The sequence below is a fragment of the Monodelphis domestica genome, chromosome 2 (genome assembly GCF_027887165.1).
Source record: "Monodelphis domestica isolate mMonDom1 chromosome 2, mMonDom1.pri, whole genome shotgun sequence".
NCBI classification, from domain to species: domain Eukaryota; kingdom Metazoa; phylum Chordata; class Mammalia; order Didelphimorphia; family Didelphidae; genus Monodelphis; species Monodelphis domestica.
The window spans coordinates 123,857,051-123,885,011 of record NC_077228.1 but is presented as its reverse complement, the minus strand read 5'-3'; the positions used below and the strand labels follow the sequence as shown (position 1 = coordinate 123,885,011).

General features: G+C 35.5%; 1 protein-coding gene across 1 annotated transcript in view; it reads left to right on the top strand.

The window, feature by feature from the left end:
- The window catches only part of LOC130457142 (usherin-like), a 195,773-nt gene that overhangs the window by 151,861 nt on the left and 15,951 nt on the right, over positions 1–27,961 (top strand). Inside the window, exons 5-7 of the mRNA XM_056815926.1 lie at positions 1,240–1,390; positions 2,234–2,376; positions 16,456–17,084. Of these exons, the coding sequence (XP_056671904.1) occupies positions 1,240–1,390; positions 2,234–2,376; positions 16,456–17,084 (923 nt within the window). The remainder of the gene's footprint in view (positions 1–1,239; positions 1,391–2,233; positions 2,377–16,455; positions 17,085–27,961) is intronic.

The following is a 27,961-nucleotide window of genomic DNA, read 5'->3' as shown; positions in this document are numbered from 1 at the left end:
TACATTCACTTATTGGAGATGGGAAAAATCACATCCCTTAACAGCAAACAGAAAGTAGAACTGAGGGTTACTAAAATCAGTTTTCCATAGTTTTGTTTTATTTCTCATTTCCTCCAATTTTTTTCTTCCTTTTCTTCACAGAAAACTTTAGAAGTGGGCAATCTTATTTTAAAACATACCTAGAAAAGCATCTTTTAAAAACCACCTGACATGAACAGGTTTGCCTTTTTTTTAGAATATTGCTTGAGCACTTTCAAGAAGACACCTAGGCCAAACTAATATAGTTTGGAAATATGGCTATGTGCGCTAGATTCCTTTTTGATAGGATTTTGTTTATGACCAGATAATTTTAAATTTTACATAAATCATTTCAACCATAAAAAAAATCTTATTTTTTTCTTTGTGAAGACTCAGCCTTTATTTCTCTCACTGCCAGTTAACATTTCAGTTGGAAAAGCCAAGAAGGTACATATCACAGTCGTCTCTCCACTTATATGAACTTGGTTGTTTACAAGTGTGCTGAATATGAGGACAGGTTTAATGTGTGATCCTTGCCAGGTGAGCTTTTCTGCTAGTCTGACAAGAATTGAAAAATATCTGGGTCCTCTTACTACCTAGATAACCAGGGGAGACTAAGGAAGGAGCAAGACTATTGGAAACACCTGAGGGGAGAAATACATTTTACATGAATTTGTGAGGGAGAGCTTTAAAAGCATCATATGCCAGTTTCTAGATAATCATTTTCATTTATTATTCCAAAAATAAATATGCTATTTCAGCAGGGTGGGGGGAGGTCCTATGTGTTCTTATGTAGAAGTGTCATTAAAGGGGCATGAGCTCTTTAGACTGGACAGTTGATCTAGGAATCAGATGTTAGATTTCTTGGTATGTTGAACAAAAGGAAAAAAGGAAGAGGGAAATGTAATATTTATTCCACTAAATTCCCCACCAGTCTTCAATTAAGCAAGCAGAAGTACAGGTGGGAATTTGCTGTACATTCACTTGTCTTCATGTTTGGGGGCTTGCTTTAAGGCCTGAAATACTAATGTAATTATGTTGGAATGATGAACATGAAGAAGCATAGTAGTTCAGGACTGAAAATGTTAAATTAAATGGACCATGCTAACATTGCTGTTGATCCTGAGGAACAGTTTTTCCAGTATATGGAGCATTTCGATCCCATCCAGCATATGTTCTCCACAGTTTTCTCTGCTCTAATTCATCCATGTTTTTCGACAGCTCCAGATGGCGTGCTGCCTCCAAGGCTTTCATCTGCCACTCCAACCAGTCTTCAGGTTGTCTGGTCTACACCAGTTCGCAACAATGCTCCAGGCTCTCCCAGTTACCGACTCCAGATGAGACCTAGCCACTCCATGGATGGAATTCTAGAGTGCGCATTGAATTTTATCTTTCTCTGTCTAGATACTAGATATCTCTGTTACATACACATACACACACATAAATATATATGCATATATATAATATCATTCAAATGGTTTATGTAAGGAATGGTCACTTTAATTATTATATTAATTGTATAATACCTCAGATCTCCCATTATAATAAATACAGGCAGACTCACTATTTTTTTAAAAAATAGATAAAAACAAAAATAGGAAATCACCCTCTACTTTACAAAAATAGCTCCACTTTTCAGAAGTACTCACCATAAGATTCCTAGAATCATATTTAAAATTTGATTTATCATTTAAAAAATTATATTTATATACCATTTGGACTGTATAAAGTGAAACCTACATGAACAAAGAAAAAAACTCTAAATAGGGCAACTATCAAATTGCAAGCCTAATTGCACAAGCCACACATGAAAACCCACCACATTAATTTAGTTTCACTTCCCATAGGCAAATGATTCCCAAGCTTAAGTCAATGTCTACCTTATATTAATTAGCAGACTCTATGAATTCCCAAATTTACAGAACTGGAAAGAATATCATATAGAATAAACCTGGAATTTGAAGGACCCATATAGGCCATTAAGTCCAACTCCATAATTTAGTAAAGAAATTAATTCCTGGTAATTCATTGCCTAAAGTTGCACAGATAGTGTCAAAGATAGAATCTCAACATAAGGCCTTTGATCCCATAGGCTGTGCTTCTCCCCACCCCCCACCCCCATCCCCACTCCTTTGGAATGAACTAAAATGAAATTTTATATAAATTTTATATATAAAACTATGTTTTATTTCTTTAAATTTTTCTTCCTTTGTAGCCTGTTTTCAGATCCATCTGCCTCTGTAAGCTATGTAATTGGAGATCTCCAGCCATTCACGACATATGAGCTGAGGTTGATCGCCTCCAATGAATATGGCAGCACATACAGTGACTGGACTTCCCTGGTGACTACAGAGGACAGTGAGTATCTGGCAGGGCGTCACTAAGCACTGTTACAACAGGGGATCCTGACTGCCCTCTCTTTCTCCTAACACCTGATTAAGGGGTAGCATTCTTTTAAAAGCAGGGAAAGTAGAGCCTAGAAAACAAGGAAAGACTTTTGAGTTTGAGGGTCGGGATCATGAAGACTCACTCCCAGTTACTGATAATGCGCATGCATCTTCTCTTTTTTATATATAATTGGAAAATTAAGAGGGCAAAAATGGTTACTTTAGAGTGATATTGCTAGATGGTATCGAGCACTGGACCTGAAGTCAGGAAAACATGCTTTCAAATAGGATCTCAGACCTTCCTCGCTGAATAACCCCTGGTTGAGTCAACTTTTCTCAAAGCATCTTCATCTATAAAATGAAGATAATAATAGCACTCATCCCCAGGGTTGTTGTGCAGATTAAATGAACTAATATATGTAAAGTTCTTAGCAAGTGTTAAAATTCTGTAACACATGCAGCTAGTTCACATTCTTGTAACATTTTAACTCCTGCACAGTGTGTTAAAATGCTACCTCATTTTATCCTCATGAAAAATCTGGTGCTATTATTGTTATTATTATTCTCATTTTATAGATGAGTATGGTTTCAGAAAGGTTGACTCAAGCAGGCTTATTCAGCTAGGAAGTGTCAGAGGTCATATAGGGATTCAGATTGTCCTGACTCTATGCCCAGTGATCTGACCATGATGATAACTAATTTGCTATTGTTATTGTTGTGTTACCATTTGAAAAAAATTCCTATTTTTACATTTGTCAATAGGCCATACCATTGTATGATATATACAATTTTAAATCACAGAGATAGCTATTTTCCCTAAATTAAAATTTATTCTGTACAGAGTAAACTTTTGTCATGAAATCAATACTGTGTTTTGGTTCCAAGGTGGAAGACTGGATTAGGCAATGGGGGATAGGGTACTTGCCCAGGGTCACAAAGCTAGGAAGTGGCAGAGTTCACATTTGAACTCAGGACCTTCTGCCTCTAGGTCATGCTCTCATTCCACTGAGCCAACTACCTACCCTAAAATGTTCATTGATCACTTATATGATCCCTTCTTTTCTCATCCTGATGTGAGAATAGAGTTGCATTATTTCTGAGAGTAGCCACTTTGTAGTAACACTGTACAGAAGGAAGAAATTTTAACTCAGTGAAAATAGCTTTCTTAGTGATTTACAATGGAATATAGTTGGGATGGCCTAATTCACCAACATGGAGAATGTTCCTTATTATTTCTGTATGGCTTTACCCAGATTCACTGGGAAAATATGATGTGCTTGAATATATTTGCCCTAATAGGATTCAGTGTGTATAAACAAAGCTCAAGAATTCTCCCTGTGTGTTCCCACTATAAATTCAATCTGTATGTACAAAGTGAACTTGTATTTCATACTTTTGTACTTTCAGGGTTTTCAAGCCCTTTTTATCAGATCATCCAGTCTCTTTGGAGACTAGGTTGGAAGGACTTCTTGCTATCACAATCTTTTTCTGAATTCTGCTCCCTGGGGCAGGGGGTTTGCAGAGTAGGGTCAGAAAGAGAGACTAGGAGGATATTACTTCAAAGAAAATATCAGGGAAGGTTCAAGGCAGGAGAAAGCTCCCTTGGAAGGTACAACCAGAATGGGTGGACGTTGACTTTCTTTGTGTAGCGTCCAAAAATATGTAGGCACTCAATGATCAAGTTCTGTTGTGCTGGGATAGAAGTGGTCCATCACCCAGAGAGTCTGGTCTTTCCCCTGCAGTACAGTGGACAGTTGTTGACTTCCAACCTCAGCCCTAGAAATGTTGAGACACTGAGAAAGGCAGGTCATTGGGCAATGCATAGGATCTCAGATACTTCGGTTTGAGCCAGAAGACAAGGGTTTTATTGACTGCTAGGCAAAGAAACTTGAATCCCTCTCTATGGGAGTCCTGAAGCAAACCTGAGGCAAACTCCAACCTAATTGCAACTCTACTTGCCAGATTATTTGTTAGTAAATGAGATGGGTTTATACCATTAAGAAGTTTGTACAGAGATCAACAAAAAACATAACTTCTAGCCCTTGAAAGAATACAAATTACAGATAGCTATCATTTTCAGGACATATCCCTTCATTTGACTGTGTCAATGACATATAAAAAAAATCATAATCAGTCATTCTCCCTCCCTTCTTTAAGCCTCTAGCTCAAATATTGTTTTTTTAATAATTCGAGTCCTATTATTATAATACAACCATATTAAAGGCAGCCTATTTTGGGTTATTTCCTCCCATCACCAGCAGCATAAATAAATAAATAAATATGTGTTATGGAATGCATCCAAAATTTAAATTCTTTGAAAATGTGTGTATATATGTATAAATAAATATATATATAATTTTAAATATTTTATAGAAAGGCATATTACTATTCCATACTTTTGTTGATCAAAGAATCAGGATCCCTTATGCCAGAATATTCTCCTTATATGTAAGTTGAGCACTCTGACCCGTATATTAATGTGTGCTAGACCTTGGGGGACCATTTATTGCATTTCACTCACGATTTGCCAAATGGTTCCCTTGAGGACCAACTGAGTTAATGTGCCCTTCAAAAGTACCTAACTTGCTCATAGGGAGTAATTTACGTTTGGGAAGAATTGGCCTGAGTATCAAATATTACTGTCCCTAACAATATTTATTTATTTAATCCAATGAGCTTTAAAGAAAGAAATACCTCACTGATTTTGATACCTAAAAGTTGGCCCCATGTCATGTTAGGCTCCAGAGTGAGGAAAACTCTTTCTTTGTCACCTTTATTTCCTACTTAGTCCTTGTAGAAGAAAGTAACATTTCAGCGATTCTGGACGTCCACCTGGGTTCGCACTCCTTATGCGGCGGTGCCAGGGGTTAACCTTGCTCCATGCTATAAATGAAGTCAGATATCCGATATTATAGGGAAGGCAGTGAGCAATGCAACTTCACTGCATTAACATGCTTCAGGCATCCTTCCTGCTTACCTATTCATCCTAAAGTAAACATTGCCAGTGAAGGATGTAGGTAGTGCATCTGTATGCAGAATCACTTCTACCTCTGTGGCCAGCTATGCTGTGCCCTCTAGAAGCAGAGGGTGACCTATCCTGGAGGGTTTAGGACAGTCCAATCCTTTCCTCTCTCTTTGCGCGGGTGGTGGTTACAGTAGAGTCTGCATAGAACATGGGGCATGATGGGCTATTAATATTTCAAAGATCTACATTTTGTGGATGTAGTGATTCCCTCCACGGATTGTAACCCATCTATGACCCCATCATTTCAGAAAGTTGATGAGATTCAATCAAATGTCAGAGGCAAGACTTGAACTCAGGTTGTCCTGACTCAAGCCAAGGACTCTCTCTAGTATGCCACACAAATTGAAAGTTTCATTATTCACACACTCAGAGAAACAAACTTGGCCTTAACCTTTCATTGACTGGCGAGGCTTATTGATATCCCCCCTCCCCCCACATCCCTGAACCTACCATAATTTTTTTTTCAAAACACCTTCCTTCCAACAGATAAATTATTCCTTTGTGTAAATGCCCTGTGTGTATACTCTGTAGCAGTTTGCATCCATGGGAAATCTTGGGCTGGCGATTTGCCTTTCCAATTGAAGTTACCAATGCATTTTCACCCCTGAAACACGGTGACAGTGCACTCTATATTTTGGGTGTCAATGGAGATGGATGCCATTGCTGAAAAGATGTGCAATTGAGTTGACAAAGACTGAGTGATTGGCACTGGGCACAAGCAGTCTTTCTGTCAAAGCTTCATCTCATTGCTTATAAAACCACCCATCTTGACAGCTTCTTGCCACAACTACACTTCATATTTGATCCTGACCAGCATCTCTCACACTCTTAAGTGCAATTTCCAATGTAGAAATTTCACATATCATCTTACACAGTGAAACAGAGAAGTCACCTCCTGCCCGCATTTGAATTTCACACCATAAACAGGCACCTTTCGCTGCATCAGCCACAGAGTCAAAAATTTTTAAAAGTCTGTCTGCCAAAATGGGTCATCAAAGTCCATATTTTAGTTTTATATTTCAAAACAGTGATTTCCATCAAACCCACGATAAAGCTGAAACAATCAGAGAGCCGAGCATAGGCAGAAAAGTAGCTATAGTTAGGGAAACAAATCCTCGTGTATAAAGATAAGCTCTCATGGAAGGAAAAGGCTGTGGGGAATTTTAATAGATTTTTCAAATATTTTGTCATTTACATTTGTGTGCCACCAGTACCCAGTTCTATGCATTTTAAAAAATCTAGTGTGCTGATGTCAAATAATAATAATGCACATTTCCTATGAATATTTTAAGCCATGTTAAACATGTGTTAATAAAAGATGTTTGTTCCAGCCAACTTGGTCAGTGTAGTGTTAGACTATTTGCAACCAGATAAACACAAACAATACATGAATTTTCTTTATGTGCCGCTGGCAGTCCAAGCACCAGGAATGTATGCAGCTTGCAGAAAATGCATTAAGGTTGTGTTAGACTTGGGAGCATGTGATAAATAAAATGAAGTCTCTTATCAAGCACTCTAAAATTAAGATAATTTTAAACTAGGTGTAACCATCCCTTCTGATTGTCCTATGGGAACCACACTAGCCAGGCCTTTCATTCTCTATGCTAATAAATTTTATTTTCTAGTTCAAATATGCAGAAATTGTAGTTTTGGGTTCAAATGAGTATTTTTCTTCCAGACTAGGCTAATACTTGGGCATACTCTTTTATGTTTCTGCATCTTGATCCCTTAAACTCTTTTAAATGTATGCATAATATCTGACCCAAAGGCTCAAGGACAGATTTCTAATCTATTACAAATCTACCCCAAAGGAAGATGAGATTCTTCACTTTCCTTTAAAGATGTGAATTGTTTCTTAAGGATAAGATAGGAACCAGGTTTTGTGGGTTTTATTTTTCAAATATTTCTCCATCTGTAGATTATAAGATGTACCATTATTCCAATCATTTTAATGACCATATTGGAGCGTGTTACATAGAAATTTTTTAAAATTAAGATAGCTCCTTCTCTAACCTAAAATAATTTGACTCTAGAGAAGCCCATTCAGTGACCACTTTTATGGATGCCATTAAGATATCTGATGATTCTCCAAATTTATGTAGAATGGACTCCACATTTATACTTTTTATACTATATTTTAAAACTGTTGAAATGGGGGAAAATACAAAAAAAATATGCTTGATGGTTCTTTAGAATTTTTGTAGATATAATGCTTGGATTAAGTTCAGACTGTTTTGATTTTTGATAGTTATTCTCCTAGAATTGCTAATATGTAGGGTATCTATGTGGCTCAAAGGATAGAGAGCCAGGCCTGAAGTCAGGAGGCCCTGGGTGCAAATCTGAGCTCAGATACATTCTAATTGTGTGACTCTGGGTAAGTCATTTAACCCCAGTTTCCTAGCCCTTACCATTCTTTTGCCTTGCAACCAATATTTAATTGGTACTAATTTTAAGACAGAAGTTAAAGGTTTAAAAATAAAATAAAATTATTTGTTGTTTGTTTATTTTGAGTTTTGATATGACCTGATACAGAAGTGGAGGTATATATAACTCTTTTTTCCTCCCAATTAGATGTAGCCATCATGGCAACTAGGTTACACATTAATAATAGTGCATACTCCTAGAGTTATTACAAGGATAAAATGAGACAATATTTATGAAGAGCTTTGCAAACCTTAAAGAGCTGCAGAAAAGCTAACTATGATGATTATTTATTATATGGGATTCACTCCCAGTATATTGATGTTCCTCATCATCTCTCTAATTGTTGCTTTCTAAACTGGGAATGAAATCATAAGGAATTGTGAGGGCCTGAGTCTCAAGATACCCACTTTCCCCCCTCTGTGGCTTTCATTAATCTTTGAGGTTCTTACCACAGTTTATATTGATAAAGTATTTGCTGAATGTGTCAGCACAGAACTGAGCTTCCATGCTGCCAAAGACCCTCCACTCAACATCAAGTAACACCCCCAGATTATCATCATTTTTGTCACCTTAATTGAAAATTTCCCTTTGGGCTTTTGAAATTGCTCTCTGATTAGTCAATGTGTGATCTAAGCAGGACAATCATGTATGCACAGAGAGAGAAATGGGCAGAAAGACAAATATAGATAGATAAAAGGATTTTCAAGGAATTGAAAATTTGTTTTAGGATTTTCCTTTTTTGAACTAATTTCAAGTTTTTTTAACCTCAAAAAATATCAGAAGAATTTATTAGACCCCCAAAGTACAAGGTTGGAGAAGTACTATTGATGCTTCTTTTTCCAGAAAAATAAGGTGAGCTGGAGATGGAAGAATGATATAGAGAAGGCTCAGCACCCCTCCTCATTCATGGCAAACAATTGTCTCTACCTTTAGTGTCTTGGTCTCAGCAAAGATAGGGCATATTTCATATCTTAATAACTCATTTTTTACTTTTAATTTTTATAAATAATTTCCTCACAAAAACCTTATGAGAATAAGTACCTTAATGAATCTACAATATTTGTACTACCTCCAATAATGTACAACAAATGTCATCCATGTTCTCTTGAGTAAAAAGAGAAACTATGCCTATTTTACAGATAAGAAAATAATTCTCAGAAAGGTGAAGGGACTTTCCCCAAGACATACAACTAATTAATAAATGTAAAAACCAGAGTCTGAACTCAGATCTCCTGCCTCTAAGACCAGTGGTCTTTCTCATATATCACTAGGTTCTCAACTTGTTTGGCCTTGGGGTCCCTTTATATTCTTTTTTTTTTTTTGACCCTTACCTTCTGTCCTACCATCAGTTCTAAAACAGAAGGGTGGCACGAGCCAGGCAATCAAGGTTAAATGAGCTGCCCAACTTGAAAGTGGCTAAGGCCAGATTTGAGTGCTGACTCCAGACTTAGACTCTTTCCACTGTGCAATCAGCTGCCTCATCCCTTTACATGCCTCAGCACTCCTGAGGACCTCAAAGATCTTTTGTTTATATGATTTATGTCTATTGATGTTTTCCCGCATTATAATAAATAATTATAAATTTAAACTGATAAAAATTAAACCATGTAGTAATTTGATGAAAAGATAAGCCCTTTACAGATTAACATAATTAATATCTCATGAAAATTAGATATATTTTCAGAAACAAAATAAATTAGTGAGAAAAACATTGACTTTTTTTTTAGTCTCTTTAATAGAAGACATCTATTATACCAGTTGTTTTTTTTTTTTATTCAATCTGTTATGATATGTTTTGGGCAAAGAAAATCTGGCCTCACAAACATATGTAAATGGGCCAGGGAGGAATATTTTAATAGGCAAATACATTCTTGCATTACTAAAAAATAGTTTTGACCTGATAGACTCCCTGAAAGGGTCTCAGAATGCCCCTCCTGGGGATCTGTGGACCAAACCTTGAGAACTACTTCTCTAAATCATTCTTCTACTCTCTAGAAATCATGTACTATTTTTGAAAAGAATAGAAAATTGTATATTAAAGGAACAACATAATAAATTTCTTATCCTTTCTTCTCCATGTGTTTTTAGAGGTGAAAGTGATGGAGAACAAGGAGAAATGTCTAGAGTAACAAGAAAAACGTGTAATAAATATGGCAGATACTTATTATCTCACTGTTTCATTCTTTTTAAAGCACCTAAAAATATACTTGTATACTTTAAAAAATGTAAACTTTCTGATGAATTAATTTTAATTATCCAACAAGTATGGCATTAATGACATTTTGTTATTAGTGTAGTTTAATATCCCAACTTGCATCCTTTAACATATTAGTTTTCTTGAAAAAGGGGAAAAAAAGATGAGAACATCCTAAAATGAAGGTGGAGTATAGTTATATCAATAGGTTTCATTATCTTTAATGAAGAAACATGAACCGCCTCAGTAGTACTATGAGATTTATTCTCCCTCTCTCCATTCTAAAGACCTTTTCCTGCAATTGCTCTAAAGATTATCTCCCTAGAATACTGACAAGTTTAATGTGTTAAACAATGAAGCAGCCATCTAGATTGCACACTCAGATTTCCTCTGTAGATTCATGATTAGAAGAGATAAATGAAGAAAGCTGATTTTAAAACACAAGTAAGATATCTGCCTATTACTACTACATATGGTGTTTTCCTAGAAAATTATTTTTCAGTCTCCCCGAAAGGATAAGGTTTTCTTCCAATTGTTTAAACCATTTTTATAATGATACACTCATATGGTATTCTAAGGACTGAAGAACACTTGGTGATCTTGCAAATCAATGAATGTAATAAAGTATTAATATAAAATTTACATGAAGTCTTATTCACTTAATTTCACCCATAATCTCAATAGAAAATATGGGGGTTTTTTTTAAGCCTTAAACTTAAAACTATTAATAATGTCCTCTCTCTTTTTCTCAGGTAATTTGTTTATTAAATAACTATAATGAGACTCTGAACCATGTAACATCCTTTTGGATGGATTTCAACTAAAAAAAAACTGTGAAAAAAATCCCAATTTATGGTCATTTATTGGCTACTAAGAAATTATTTAACAATGACTTTAACACTTTAGGCTTCCAAAGCTGAACAAGTCATTGTGGCGATTTGGAGTTTTCTTCATAAGCTGAAGATGGTTACATACTATTGAGTGACAATGAATCAGAGCACAGACTTTAATCGGGGAGTATAGCCTAGATCACCTAGGAAAATTCATTGGCAGTTATAATCAGAGTAACCTGATGTTGTCCATTCCCATTTTCTTTATCTAATGCTATTTATTATGTGTAAGACACATTTTCTGTTTTACCAAACATTAGATTGCCAACCACTTGCTCCCAATCCATGATAGTTCATTTTGTCATAATCTATCATCTTTTATAGTCTATAAGAAAATGATCATTCTACTTTATTAATTGTTTGAAGATTCATGGAGCCTCATTTTAGGAAAGGTGATGATGAGTCCCAAATCCATCACAGAGAGAATTAAGTTAGTTAAAATGGTCAACAAGCATTCAATAAATGCTCACTATATGCCAGGATCTCTCTTTGGGCATGAATATGCATATGTGTACATTGATAAGTTCTTTGGTTATGAATATACACTTGCACACATGTATGTATACACATGTGTTTATACCTACATATTTCTATTTATATATGTATATCTTATCTAATTGACAGTCGTCCCAGAGAATATTGTTAGTACTCATTCATTTCAGTTGTGTCTGATTCTTCATGATCCCATTTAGGATTTATTTGGCAAAAATGCTGAGTGGTTGGCCATTTCCTTTTCCAGATCATTTGACAAAAAAGGACACTGAGGTAAACAGGGTTAAGTGATTTTTCTAGGGTCACACAGCAAGTAAGAGTCTGAGGCCAGATTTGAAATCAGGAAGGTGAATCTTTCTGACCCCATGCCAGACACTCTAACCTCTGTGCCACCGAGTAGCACCCATCTCATAGAGTATTGAGCAGGTCATCAGGAAGATCTGAATTCAAATCCTTTCCCTAATGTCTTCTAGTTATGTGGCTATGGGGCAGACCTTTCAATTTGCTGAGCCTCCAACAACTCACTAGTGCTTTCCTAATATGTCACAGACAATGAAATCTCATAGATCTATGATATATTGATGATTGTCCAGGATTGGAATGAGTTACTGAGAGTGTGTGTGGTTTCCCTATCTCCTACTTCGTAAATTATTTAAAGCAAGATTCACTATATCAAGACCAGTTTTAAATATAGCCCTTTCTAAAGGTGGCGATAAATGGGAATGGAATAAATATCCTCTGTGATTTTAATTGGTAAGTTTTTCAGTCCATTTCCTTACTCCAAAGTCGAACTATTCTTAAACCAATCTATGGTTATCTTAAAACCTTGAAATAAGAGTACTCCATAACTTTTCTTGACAGCATATATTTTTCTGTCCTTATAGTCAGGAAATTTTTTCCTGACAGCCAACTTAAATGTCTTTTGCTAAAATTCCCTTTGGCCTTATTCTTAGTGAAAATGGAGAAAAGCAATTCAGCACCATCTGAACAATATTGGATCACCTTCTTAAGGACTATTAAATCCCACTCCCTCTATTACCAGCAGCCTTCTATTCTGCAGATGGGCCTAAGGTTCACAGGGAATCCTTAGTTTGTTAGGGAATAAAATAATTCACTTTTCCCTTCTGTTAAGCTATCCATTAGACTCTCTTAAGTGAGTATCTAAAAGTTACATTAATGATCAAACATAGGATATTATTATATGTTTGGTTTATCTGGGCATCATTGAACAGAGCAAAGGCACTGAACCTGTGTATTAAGTGCCTAGTCTGTGTACTGAGGGCTGGAAGAGATATAGTGGTCCTTCGGAAAATAATCATAAAAAAAGACTGAGAGATGTTGAGTGACCAGCTAGTGGCAGAGCTAGGACCTGAATCTGGATCCTCAGAGCTTTTTCCACTCTGTTCTTGAGTTAGGAAGTGGCAGTGAATATATTGCTACAAGATTAGTTTGCTAGTATGCAGGAGTGAGAAAAGATTTGCGGCAATCTAGGTAAGTGGCAGTAGATTGTTGGAATGAAATGCTAAGCAAGCGATGGATCTGATGGACATATTAAAGGAAGAATCAGCAAGAATTGGTGAGTCACAGAATAAGAGAGACCGATGAGAAGAGGCAAAGATGATCCATAGGAGCCCTGACTAGATCACTGGTGGCAAATGGAGAAATGAAGAATTAGTGTTTGGGGGAGAGAAGATGGCTTTGGGAAAGTTTGGAAGTCCAGGTCAATGCTAATGAGCAGAGTGAGTGTAAAGAGGTCAGTTGGGGGACCCAGAATGGTTAAAAATTGTTTTAGGAAAATTGGATGTGGCTTAGTAAGTATCTCCTAAAGGAAGGCAAGACCAGAAGATCCATTCAGCCAGTGAGAATTTCACAGACTCAGGCTGTCAGCCTCCCAACACTGTTTACACAAACAGACCCACCCCCTGGGAGTAAAAGCTTCCTAATTCCAGTACAAAAGTAAACAAACACAAACCTTTCCATTCTGGACATGCGATTAGAAAAGATTAATCACAATCTCCTGCCTTCCTTTTCAGTTGAGACTGAACTTTCAAGGCAGATGAGCAAAATCGTCTCCCATAAAAGATAATTTCATTTGCCAAAATGAAACTACTCTCTGTTATTAATGCTGTAATGAAATGGCCTGAAATATGAATCCATAGTCTTAACAGAAAGGATGCCCATGTTCTCATCTCCAGGAGTTAGTTCTCTAAACAATTACACCCAAGGAAAGAGCTTTATGGTTTGATTTTCATCATTGGCCAGCTGAGCTGTGTAGCTGTCAGACTTCCCAGCCCTCCCTCCAGTGACAACCGCATTGACAACATGTTATACTCCACATTGATTTTACAGTTAAGGAGCTGATTGTGATATATAGGGATTTTAAGAATTCAGCTGAGAGGCTGACTTTTGCCTTTTATCATTCCATTAAAATTTTATAACCATCTCTTTCATGTCATTTCATCCATGAATTCTTACTTTAGAAAGTGATAGCTACTGCTGTGAGCATAACTTTTCTCATGTTCAGAGCTTTTTATTGTATTAGCAAACTACCCCAATTATAGTTATTACTCATGTTTTACATAATTGTGGTGACCCTTTCAACCATGCAGTAGCATGCGAGTTGATTTGTATATATAGAATTAGATGATTCGGCTTGTCATTTAAAAAAGCACTAAATTGAAAGAAGGTTGAAAAGCCAGTCTTTAACGCTTTCCTATCCAGAGGGGCTAATTAGGACACCACTCAGAGATTTCCCTCCTGAACTGCATGAGTTTAAGGACTCTCCTGCAACAAGAGCAGAATGAACACTCAGCTAGGCAGGGAAGCTAATAAAATGTATGATGGTTTGGAAAGGGAGGAGGAGTGCAAAATTGAAATTGAGCATCTTTTCTTTTCCGAGATAAGAGATCATCTTTAAAGAAAGACTGTGCTCTATGGGGGTTTGCAGTACAAGTTCATCTCATTATTGTGAATGGTTCAACTAAAATGCTAGCATCGAATTCAAAAGAAATAAAAGGTTTATCTTCAATATAAGGATTGAAAAACTACTTGCTTGTTGGTTTTTCCCTTGGAAAAAATTCACAGTTTGATAACCCATAGACAAGGAATAATTAGGCAGAAAATTTCCTCTGTTCCCTTCCTTTTCCTTTCCTTCCTTCCTTTCACCATTGATTTTTTAAATCTTAAAGTCTCAAGAGAATTTTGATTTTTATAGAAAAATGCAGGCAGTTTTCAGGAATTATACTCAATAGCATATGAAAAGAAACATTCTAATTTAAATACACAAATAACATGTTTAAATTAAAAAATGACCCATTCCTACTTTGATGTAATAATTGCTCTTGTAGAACAGATAATAGAAGGAAAAAAAATATCACAGAGACCTTAAGAATTCTTTCAATGGAAATCTAGATGATGATGAAATCTGAAACCTAGGCCCATCACTGAACCTCAAGTTTTGTATGTGTAAAATGGCAGGATAGTATACTTACTATGTTGTCTCCAAGGTCCCTTCCATCTCTAGGTCTATAGTCCTATGACCTCCACCCACATTAGGTTCATTTTATTTGTATTACCTCACATGGATCATATCTCCCAACGTGGAAAAAATGCCTTAATTCCAAGGTAGTGTCTTTTAGAAGTATTCCCCCCAAAAAAGGACACAGTGACTCTTGCTCCTCAATTACCAATTCATTGGCCAATAGACACCTGTGCTATATAGGTCCTGCTTTGTACAGTCCTATTGGGACTAAGATATGCCAGAAGATAATACAGTCACAGGATGTAGGCATTCATGGTTGCATTTTAAGATCTAAACCTCAGATATTGGAAATGAAAGGCGAAAAAAAAAGATAAGAAAAGTAAAAGAATCAAAGCTGTTTTAAACAATTACTAAATCCAAGTATTTCTTTTTTTTTTTAAAGATTTTCAATAAAATCTAATGTTCACAGAAAAATCTCATAAATGTCAAAATTGCTGTGGGCAGAAAAGGGGGATATAGTATTTTCTTGATCTGTTGTAGCAATTTATAGATTTCAGGACGTGGTTTATAAGAATGCTAAATGTTCTGGAATTACAGCTGTTACTGATCAGTGATTGAGCCAGATTTGTGTTATTGCACCATGTTCTTGCTTGTACCTAGAGAGCAGTAAAGCCTCAATATAATAAAAAGCACCTGCATTTTAAATGAAATTTCAATTGAAAAACTTAACAGCCCTTCAAATTGCAGAATTTAACGCAGCCCAGTAAAGCTTAAATAACACTTTGCCTCCGCAGGCTGAGGGGTTTGCATTCAAGGTGACTTGATTGTGTCGCATGGTGAAATTATTTACAATTAAGGAATTTCTCTGGAGGGCTGCAGAGTATTTGCTGTTCCACAGTACCTATGCAGGCATATGGTGGGCCTTTTTCAGTATTCATGGAGCCTCCTGAACCTTTATGATAATTGAATCAGTTAGAGTGCTGAGTGGAGCAAGCATAAAACCTGTTAACCTAAAGGTCAGCTCTGTGCATTGTTTATTTATCAGTAGGTGAAAGAGCTAAATCGGCAGCTTCTGTCACAGTCACAGTAAAAAATCACCTATAATATTAACAGGGAGTAGATAAATTGCAAAACATGGATTAGAATGATAAACAGAATGAGGTAAAATATGGAATATATAATGAGAGATGCAGAAAGACTTTACTGGGCTGTAAAATATGCAGGCTGGTTATGAAAATGTTATTGGTTATAATTAGTCACTGGTGCTCTAGAATAATGTCAACAAAAGCTAGAACTTCAGTTCTATATGGTCTTCTTAAATGTTTCTATTTGTGTTCAATAATGTCCGGAACAATAGTTTCCTCATATCATGTACTATTTTCTAAAATCATCTCTGAAAGATTTTGGTCTCAAAACAAAATTCCAATTTATCTGCTTGAGGACAATATATTTTAAAGATGACCAAATGTTTGTTATCCTGCTGGTGGAAAAGAAAAAAAAGTCTTAAGTTTGTCTAGATCACTTATATTTCTTCTTCCTTATAGAACCAGGACCTATCGACCCTCCTTTTCTTTTGGATGTGAGCCCAAGAACAATGACTCTGAAGTGGCAACATCCATCAAGACCCAATGGTGTTATCACCCATTATAATATTTATAAAAATGGCCATTTTCATTCAAAGCTTTCAGGAAAAATATCTAACAGTACCATGCTTAACTTACACCCCAATGCAAGCTACCATTTTCAGTTAGAAGGCTGCACTTCAAAAGGATGCTCTCTTTCACCTGAGACCCGGACCGTATGGACGCTTCCAGATGCACCAGAAGACATTCCAAACCCAGAACTGTATTCTGATACCCCAACTTCTGTGTCTATTTCTTGGAAACTCCCTCTCTTCCCCAATGGCCAACTGGAGAACTTCACCATTCAGAGAAAATCTAAAGGGATGGAACAAGTGACCACATTGGTGACTCTCCCACTGAATCATTCCATGAAATTTGTTGACCAAACTTCTGCTCTTAGCCCATGGACAACATATGAGTACCGAATACTAATGAGCACATTAAACGGAGGTACAAATAGCAGTGCTTGGGTAGAAGTTACCACAAGACCATCAAGGCCTGCTGGGGTTCAACCACCTGAGGTGCTGGTGTTGGGACCAGATATGGCCAAGGTAAGATAATTATTTCTTTTTTTTTCCCCTTTTTTGCAGACTTACCCTTGATTAACTCTGTGTGGAACAGAGCCATCTACTGGCAAAACTAGCCTCTCTACTGCCTTAGGTATTAGCTGAAGGAGGTAACATTCTGGCCAGTAGCCCAAACCATTTTGAAATCGGCGTCAGTTTTTCATCTGTTCCTCTATCCCCTTAATTATATTGTTGAGATGCTTCCATTTTCCTCACACACCTGAAATGCTTTGAATGTCACAATGGGATGCTTAGCTTAACCACCACGTCAGATTTAAATAGATCAAAAAATGAGAAGAGTTAGAAAAATAGTAAAGATTGGATTAGTATGCTAACAGAAGGTCCAAGTTACCAATATTCTGATTAAAAAATGATCAAAAGAGCAAAATGATTGGCAAATGAAGTAAAAATAGCATATTACAGGACTATCTAGGAAGTCTTCAATTATTCACAACATTCATCTGGGATTGAGCTCTAGAGGACAGGATAACTACCATTGTTTTGGCTTGCATACAAACTTCATTCAAGGGAAATTAGTGTAACCAAACAGGAGGGAGTTTTGTAGCTTAGAAGCCTCTTTTGTGTAAATACACACATGCTTCCATGGATTCAGTCTTGTACTAATGCCAAAAGCATTGGTACAGTAGCTTCAGTAGCTTGCTCACCAGAGCACAAAACAAAGGCCATTTGCATAAAAGCAAAGTTCATCTGTTAAAATTATTATTTGGATCTCTGTTGTGTTGATGCCATCCCTTCTGCCTCACACCTCCTCACTAAGGGAACAATAAAAGATGTACCAAAATATGGACTTAGAAGAAATGAATTTAAACTATAAAAATGAATACATTTTTCCTTTTTCATTAATTGGCAACCATGTGAGATAGATTGAACCATGCATTTTTATTATTAGAAAATTGAAGTTTATAAAAATTTATCTTTTTCCATATTAAAAAGGAATTATTCTAAATATTATGATGAAAGTATTTATTATATCAATTTGTCATGGTCAGTTATTTTTTAAATTCCTCTGTATAATAAAAAATTTAGTCACCTAAAGTTGTAGAGGTAATTTTTAGAATTATTCTCCATTTAAAGGAAAACTAACCTTGAAGTTGTTAATAATTCTGGGAATATTTTTTTTCCTGGTGGGATTAACAAAAATGTTAGAAACTCTACCAATTAATTAAGATACAAGTCTTCTTTCATCAGAATGGTACAGCTTCAAAATGGGCATTGCTTGGATTTTCTTTTTTTGACATTTCACAACTAAGCATTGCTTCTCAGGGGAAGTTTGAAAATGAACAAATAATTTTCATTTTTAGTTGAAAGATAGCCATTCATGCATGGGTCTATCTGGCTCAGAATAGCGGCATGAGGATCAAAGGTAGGCAAAGACAATTTGTCAGACTTATTGTCTTTTCCCATTTCCTTTGATTGCCCCTTCCTACTTTTTACCTCATCCAGTAACAAAATCACACTTATAGCCTGTCAACCTGAAATGGAAAAGGTTGTACTAGATGAGGGAGACAGAGAGGGCAAAATATGGATCATTTTTAAAGTTCCAACATAAATTCTAGGCATTCCTGTGAGTCCCCTGGGGCAATGATAACCCCAGGTTAAGAATCTGAAAGTATATATGACTTGGTGTCTGAAATATGTAGAAATTGTGCACTAGTGAAGACTAAAAAAAATTGAACTTTCAGTAATGTTCAAATTATTGCAGGGAAATCAAAAGTTATCAACAGGCAGAGTCAGCAAGAATATTTAATCTCATCTACAACTTAGACATTTCAGAACCATTGTTTTAATAGCATTTTACATTATCAAATTATAAACAGAGATAGATTCTTACAGATATGCTGAAGGTCAAGATATGTGGCATATTTCTCAGACAGAGAAACAGAGGCTGACCTGTAGCCCTGAGACAGAAAATTTTAAGATATTTGAAAAGGATGTGAATGCTAAGAGATAAAGTGGAGGAGAGCTAGTCCTTAATGACAAATCTAATATAATATCTTCTAAAATACAGTACCCTATATCTCAGGGTGAATGAAACCACCCAAATCTAGAAATAAGAATAGGTGTTTGGAGTTCACATGGGAAAAGATGTCCCCTCAAAGTTTTGACTAAACATATAAAAGCTATTGTGTAAACATGGCAATGGTTAGTAAACCTATAACCCTATTCCATGCCATGGTAGTGCTCTTCTGTCTTCTCTAGTTGCTAGAGAGATTTTGAGAATTTAGTGTAGTGTAATGTCTAGTATTGTTAGTTTCAATTAGTGGCCTCCATCCTTATCTTTGTAGCCATGTAGTCTTTGTAAATGGAAGTTGATTGTCTCTATGGCAAAGACACCTAGAAAAAGTCAGCTCTATTGGACATCTTGGTCAGCACACGTGTATGAAGTAGCTACCTACCACCTGCACAAGAACTGTTCTAGATGCTCAAGGGAAGGGGACAAATTTATTTTATTTTAATGGAAAATGGTGAATTTTTAATGGACAGACATGAGACCTGTCCTTGAGGGCTGGGGGAGACAGAATGCACACATGCATAATACATTGTGAAAACTATTATAAATTCATGTGCCAAGTGTAAATTGTTGTGGTATTGAATCAGTTCAATGCACATAGATTAAGTATCTATGATTTATAGGTCCCTTACTAGAAACAAAGGGAAAGACAAAAATTTATTAAGAAACGGTCTCTCCCCTCATGGAGAATACTGTTTAGCAGAAGCATTAGAAGCACATACCAATCACTACAGTCAAAATGATGGTGATAATGATAACTAGAATTTAGTAGCACTTTAAGGTTTGCTAAACAATGTAGATATATTATCACTTGATGATCCTCACAAGCTGAGGAACAGGTGTTATAATTATTCACATATTGCAGATAGGGAAACTAATGCTGAATGAACTTAAGATTTACCCAGGGTCACACAGCTATTTCTCTGGAGTGGAATTTGAACTCAGACCATTTTGAGTTCACTTACAGCCATCCAACCCACTGTGATTACTGGTTGGCTCTACTAGAACATTATAAAGGCAGAAGAAAAGTATAAACAAAATGCTTTGTGGAATCCAAAGAACATTAGCACTTTTCAAGGAACGTGGACTTTTAAGTGAAAGGGTATGAAGCCAACTTCCTTAAAACCTTGTTTGAAAACAAAGAACAGTAGAATATTATATCATAGGAGATTTTTCTTTTTGGAAATGGTAAAAGTTATATATCTTTGTAGAGTTTTCCATTTTCCCAATTTAAGAAAACTTACCAAGTAAAGTTCTCCAATATTTCAAATGTTCAGATATCAGTCAATTTAGGTTTTGCAAGATATACATATGCTTAAGTATTTCATCTAACACCTATAGTTCCAATAAACTTTGGTTTATAAATCATGCAGAATTTTCTATTTCTGTTTTTAAAGATATATGCATTGGAGATGAGGTGTGAACATTTCTATGATACTAAATCTTGATGTCAAAAAATGATATTTGATTCTTTTTCTTTCCAATGGCTTTTTTCTGTGCTTGCTCACCATTGCCATGCTAATCATTAAGGGTATGAAAATGATATTGTCTCCAAAGAATTCCAGGAATCTTCCTGTCAAAATTTCATTTTCTATAATCTTCCAAAAATTGGGAAAAGGAATTCAGAAAAACCTCCAAATAATAGGGAGTCAAGGATTTAACCTTATGGACTATCTCTTTGATATTACTAGTAGAGAATTTGTATAATGCTGAAGAGAAAGAAGATATGATTTGTTTGATATCATAACTAAATTAGTTGCATTTCAGGTTGTATGTAACAGAGTTTAATTATACAACCTTTGAGAACGATTATTTAATAACTCCATATTTTTTCCATTGAACTTATATGAGAGCACCATAATGCATATTATAGAGAGGCTTAATAACATAATTATAGGATTTTAAAACTTGAGAGGACCTTAGAAATTATCTAATCCTACTCTTTTATTTTACAAATCAGTAATCTGAAATTTACAAAAACTAAGTAATTTAGCCAAAGTCACATATATCTAAGAGTAAAACTTAAATTTCCTGACTTTTAAGCTTTTGCTAATTCTAAAATACCTTGTATTTTTAAGCATTCAGAAACATGCTAACTTGAACTTTTTCTTCAGGAGTATCCTAAATTGCTTCTTAATGGACATTGTCCTTGCCAAAGAAATGAGTTTATGATTTAATCTCAGTACCAAACTCTTTCTTTATATGACACTTTATATTCAATATGACATATACTGCATAAAGAAGAGAAGGGAATATGTTGTTTCTATTTTTAATATATATTAATATTATCAAACCAAGGGTGTACTGGGTAGATATAGATATAGTTATTACCACAGCATGTTTTTAGTTCTGGAGAGTCTTACCATAAAATTTAAACTATTTCCATTGACATATTAACATTTTTTAGACTATCGGTTTATTTTTTTAAGTCAAAAGTCAGTTAAAGCTAATAGCCTAGCTTCCAGGTAAGCATGAAGGGAGTCTAGATGTGGGATGCTTCCTCTTCTCAGAACCACCAATATAGACTATCTCAAAAGACCCAAGAAACCATTTTCATAAGAACAAAGGGACTCTATAGTAGAGTGCAGCATTGAAGGTATGTGTGATTTGGGCATTTCCACACTATAAGGGGGTGAAAAAGCTCCCACATCAACGTGAGCTTATCTACCCTCCCCAGCCCACATACAGAGCCAGAGTCAGAGCCAACATATGCCAGAATTGGTGAGTGAGTGAGGGGCACCTCTGGAGTGAGCAAGGGGCAGCTCTAGGTCTTAGGAGCTGACTAATACCACCAGGGACCTACCCCTGAGAGCAGTTACACCAGAAATCCCAGTGGGTGGGGGAGCACAGACCATGGGAGTCCCCGGGAAGGTAGCACAGCTGTGGAGATTCAAGAGCTTGGCTCAGGCAAAATCCTTACTCCTTAACTCCATACACAGAGAACCTGCCCAGCTCACTCAGATTTCTGACCAAAAAAAAAAAAGGGAAGGTAAATCTTCCACAGTGATGGCTAATTGCGCACAGGAGCCACAAACTCCTTCCAAAAAAAAGCAAAAAAAAGGCAGTGACCCTAGAAAAGTCTTACAGACGAAAAAAACCCAGGCTACAGAGGATATACAGGAGGAAATTCAAACAAAAACAACCCCCCCAAATGGAAATTATCCACAAGCTCTGGAAGAATTTAAATTGGATCTTATCAAAAAAGATGGAAGCCTTCTGGCAAGATAAGTGGGAAATGGTTCAAAAAGAAAATCAAAAAATTATAGCACAAAACCAAAAAATTATAGCTGAAAATCAAAAGTTAAAGCAGAAAACAAGGCCTTAAGGACCAGAATTGAGCAACTGGAAACCAATGATCTTGCAAAACAGAAAAAATTAATAAAGCAAAGTCAAAAGACTGATAAAATAGAAGAAAACATAAAATATCTCACTGAGAAGGTGACCAATCAGGAAAACAGGGGAAGGAGAGACAATTTGAGAATCATTGGTATATCTGAAAAGCCAGAAATAAACAGAAATCTTGACATCATATTACAAGAAATCATCCAAGAAAACTGCCCTGATGTTCTTGAACAAGGGGGGGGGGATAGACATTGAGTATAGACAATGATGAAATATCACTAATTAACATGTATTCACCAAATGGTATAGCACCCAAATTTCTAATGGAAAAACTAGTAGAACTGAAGGAAGAAATAGATAGTAAAACTATACTAGTGGTAAATTTGAACCTACCACTATCAAATTTAGATAAATCAAATTAAAAAAAAATAATAAGAAAGAGGTAAACGAGGAGAATGAAATCTTTAAAAAATCAGAGATGATAGATATATGGAGAAAAATAAATAGGGGCAAAAAGGAATACACCTTCTTTTCAGCAGCACATGGTACATTCACAAAGATTGACCATATGGAATACTATTGTGCTCAAAGGAATAATAAACTGGAGTACTACAAACATGAAAATATAACCACCTTATGCCCCATACTAAGCCATAAAAACATGGCATATAAATGCAAAAAAGCAGAAATAATAAATGCAACCTTTTCAGATCATAAGGCAATAAAAATAATAATCAGTAAGGGTACATGAAGAGCCAAATCAAAAATTAATTGTAAATTAAACAATATGATCCTCCAAAATCAGTTAGTTAGAGAACAAACCATAAAAAAAAGTAATAATTTCATTGAAGAAAATGACAATGATAAGACATCCTTTCAAAATCTATGGGATGCAGCCAAAGCAGTACTCAGGGAGAAATTCATATCCTTGAGTTCATATATTAACAAATTAAGAAGGGTAGAGGTCAATGATTTGGACATACAAATCAAAAAACTTGAAAGCAAACAAATCAAAAATCCCCAAATGAAAATCAAATTAGAGATCCTAAAAATTAAGGGAGAAATTAATAAAATTGAAAGTAAAAGAACTATTAAACTAATAAATAAGACTAGAAGCTGGTATTTTGGAAAAAAAAACAAACAAAATGGACAAAGTACTGGTTAATCTAATTTAAAAAAGGAAAGAAGAAAACCAAATTAACCGTATCATAGATGAAAAGGGAGAACTCACCTCCAATGAAAAGAAAATTAAGGCAATCATTAAAAACTATTTTGCCCAATTATATGGCAATAAACATGCCAATCTCCATGAATAGGCAATTTTCAGTCAAAGAAATCAAAACCATTAATAAGCACATGAAAAAGTGCTCTAAATCTTTTATAATCAGAGAGATGCAAATCAAAACAACTCTGAGGCATCATCTCACACCTAGCAGATTGGCTAATATAGCAGCAAAGGAAAGTAATGAATGCTAGAGGGGATGTGGCAAAGTGGGGACATTAACTCATTGCTGGTGGAATTGTGAATTGAGGGCATTCTGGAGGGCAATTTAGAACTATGCCCAAAGGGTGCTAAAAGACTGCCTGCCCTATGATCCAGCCATAGCACTACTGGGTTTGTACCCCAAAGAGATAATAAGGGAAAAGACATGTACAAAAATATTCATAGTTGCACTCTTTGTGGTGACAAAAAATTGGAAAATGAGGGAGTGTCCATTGATTGGGGATTGGCTGAACAATTTGTGGTATCTGTTGGTGATGGAATACTATTGTGCTAAAAGGAATAACAAAGTGAAGGAATTCCATGGAGACTGGAACAACCTCCAGGAATTGATGCAGAGTGAAAGAAGCAGAATTAGAAGAACAATGTACACAGAGACTGATACACTGTAGTACAATCAAATCTAATGGACTTCGCCATTAGTGGTAATGCAGTTATCCTGAACAACCCAGAGGGATCTATGAGAAAGAGCACAACCACATTCAGAGGGAAAATTGTGGGAGTAAAAACACCAAAGAAAAAACAACTGCTTCCTTCCATGGGTCAAGGGGGATACAATTGGGGATGTAGACTCTGAATGAACATCCTAGTGCAAATACCAAAAATATGGAAATGGATTCTGATCAAAGACACATGTAATTGTGCATTGGCTAAGGGAGGGGAGTGTTTGGGGAGGGGAGGGAGGAATAGAAAATGATTTTTGTAACCAGGGAATAATGTTCAAAATTTACCAAATTAAAAAAAAATAACCTAAGAGCCTAAAAACATTTTAACGACTTTAAAAATAGCAGTAATGGTGGATATGTGATATTGTTTATAGTAATTATATATATATATATATATATTAAATTAGGCATACTTTTTAACTACATAGATTGGTACAATTTGAGAATTCTACCTCAGTCATTTATTCAATACCAGATTAGTCGATCAATCTTTCATAAGCTGTTTCTTCATCTCTAAAATGAGTATAATAATAGTTACAGCACTGAAATCATAAGATTATATGGGGGGAATGGGGACATTGTTATTTTGATTATATTAATTTGGCTACCCAAAAGTAATTATTATTTATTTTCTTTTAATTTTTCCAAATTACTTGTTGATATAATTTTAATTATTCTTTCCTATCATTTTGCAATCCATGTTCTCTCCCTCTCTTCTATTCTTTTCCTCTTCCCAAGATGGCAAATCTCATGATACAGGTTATACATGTGTTATCATAAAATGTATATTTCCATGTTTTTCATGTTATGAAAGAGGACACATCATTTGTAGTAGAGAAAAATTCATGGAGAAAATAAAGCAAAAGAAGAGTATGCTCCAAAACTCATAGGATTGTTGTTGAAATCAAATTAAATAACATATGTAAAATGTTTGGGAAATCTTAGAACATTAGATAAGTATAATAATACAATAATAATTATTATTATTACTGTTTTATCCTGGGCAAGTGATGAAACTTTTTCCTGGGTTTCTCGTCTAGAAAATGAGCTGGGGGAAGAAATGTCAAACCACTTCGATATTTTTGCCCAGATAACTCCAAACTGATCATGGAGAGCTGTCTGTGACTGAACACACAACCACAAATTATTGTTACTATCACCAATATATGTGAGGAAGATATAGACACATGAAGAAATTCAGGAACTAAATTCAGAGAACATTGGTAACATTTGGATAAGGATTAACAGAAAATATATATAAAACCAAAATATCATCATGGGTGTACAGTATCTGCCACCTGGTAGACAGGATAATCAATTAGATAGGAAATTCTCAAGGACTCCAATAATTCAGATACCTTCTAGAATCTCTCTGTTGAGAAGAGGCATTGTTGGGGATCAGAGAATGCAGAAAATGATAACAAACAACCATGAGAGATTGATTTAGGCTCATAGGATCATAGATGATAGGAGCAATGACTTCAAGTTTGAAGAGACTTAAAAGTCAATAATAGCTCAACCCCCTTGTTTTGCAGATAAAAACACTAAAACACAGAAACATTAAATGCTTACCTAAGGTTACACAGGCATAGCTAGTGTCTTTTTCTCTTCCAAGGATAAAAGTATTAAAACTAGAAAAAACATGTGAAATCATTTGTTTAAAGAAATTGTAGTTCAAACCTCAAATAAGTGAGATAAGAAAAGAGCACCTAGTTGCCTTTATTGAGTTCTAAGGATCCAGGACCTCGAGATGATTAAGGACTATGGCATGGATCTAAGACACGAATCTTATTCTTGGTAAAAACTTTGAATTATTAAAGGCATTGTTTGTGAGCCTTTTTTTAAGAAGGTACAATGATCAGCAACAGTTAGGCTATGCCAGATTAACTTCATGTCTTTCTTGGATAGGGTAATCAGATTGATACATCAGAAATGCTATTGACTTACTATACATATGAAGACTCATAAGTTATATTTTTGGACAAGATGGACTGCTATAGGCTAAATGATTATACATTGAAGTAAAATTAGAACTGGTGGAATGACTAGACCCATAAAGTAGTCCTTATTAATTTGGAAAAATTAATAATTTTGACTAATTCATGACCTTGTACTATTAAAATTTTGCTATTAACTGTGAATACTTTATAACCAATGATTAAGGGCAGCTATGTGGCACTGTGGATAGAGAGCAGGACCTAGAATCAGGAAGTCTCTTCTTGTGAAATTCAGTCTAGCCTCACTCACTAGCTATGTGATCCTGGGAAAGGATCTCTGTTTGCTTTAGTTCCTCATTTGTAAAATAAGTTGGAGAAAGAAGTGGTCAATTCCCACTCTAATATCTTAGCCAAGAAAATCCCAAATGCTGTCAAGAAGAATTGGACATGACTAAAAATGATTCAACAACAACCATAAAGCCAAGTGATTCTACTTTCTTGAATTTCTCTAGAGACTCACACATAATCTCTATAGAAGCTTTTTGGAAAAGAATCATCCTAATAATACAATATGCAATGACCAAATATTTGATGAAATCACTTTTTTAATTTTCTTTATTTTTTTCCCTTAATTTGCCTCCCTAGAAAGAATCCAGGAACTATCTATGTGCCTATAACCTCCTTTTGTCTTATGTTTTCATCTATTGAAGAAGGCAAAGGTTGATATAAGTCACTTCATCCAACTTCTTGATGATTTATTGATCAGGGGTCAAAGATCTTACATCTGGAGTACCAACAATTAAATTTTTATTTATAGTTAAAAAAACTATGTGATTCTTTGCAACATTTATTCCTTTTCCCATTACTTGCCCACTCTCTTGACAATTACAGAAGTGGACCCTGTGACTTCATCTGTGAACTCCGATGAGGAAATTCTTTTGCCAGTACAGATCAGTTACTCCCTACAATGAAGAATCTTAGAGTTAACTGATAAAGAGGCAGATGATTTAGCCAAGATCACACAGTCAGCTCTCTAGCCACTGTGACATTCTGCCCCTCAGAACTCTATATGCTAAAGATTAATTAATTATTAGATAACTTTTACTATTTCTATTAAGATGCCCTGCATAGTTATATTGAAATACACCACTGGATGTAGTAAAGAACAATTGATTTCCAAGATTGTAATTTTTTTCATGAGGTAAATCACTAATTGCTATCCCTTTAAATTTTTGTATTGGAGAAAATAAGGCTTCATGATCTTTAAATGACCGTTTCCAGAGTAATTATATTCAATCAGTTAATCTCTCCTGGTAGTTTCCTCAATAGGGTTTTCTCTAGTGCACTTCCTTTCATAGCCTCAACACTGGAATGTGAATCAATGAACAAGCCATTCCTGTATCCAACACAGACTGTCTTCTGAGTCATATGCAGGGCTTTCATGTGCTGCCAGGGTCTAGCTTGAACTCTCAGAAGACACAGATGAAGAAGGGGGAGGTTGTGTAACATAGATCAATCACATGGATTGTTGCTGTGATAGCTTTTACACTAGAAGGCCCAATCAGTCCCCTGAGCCTAACCTTGGCTCATTCTTCAAGTTCACA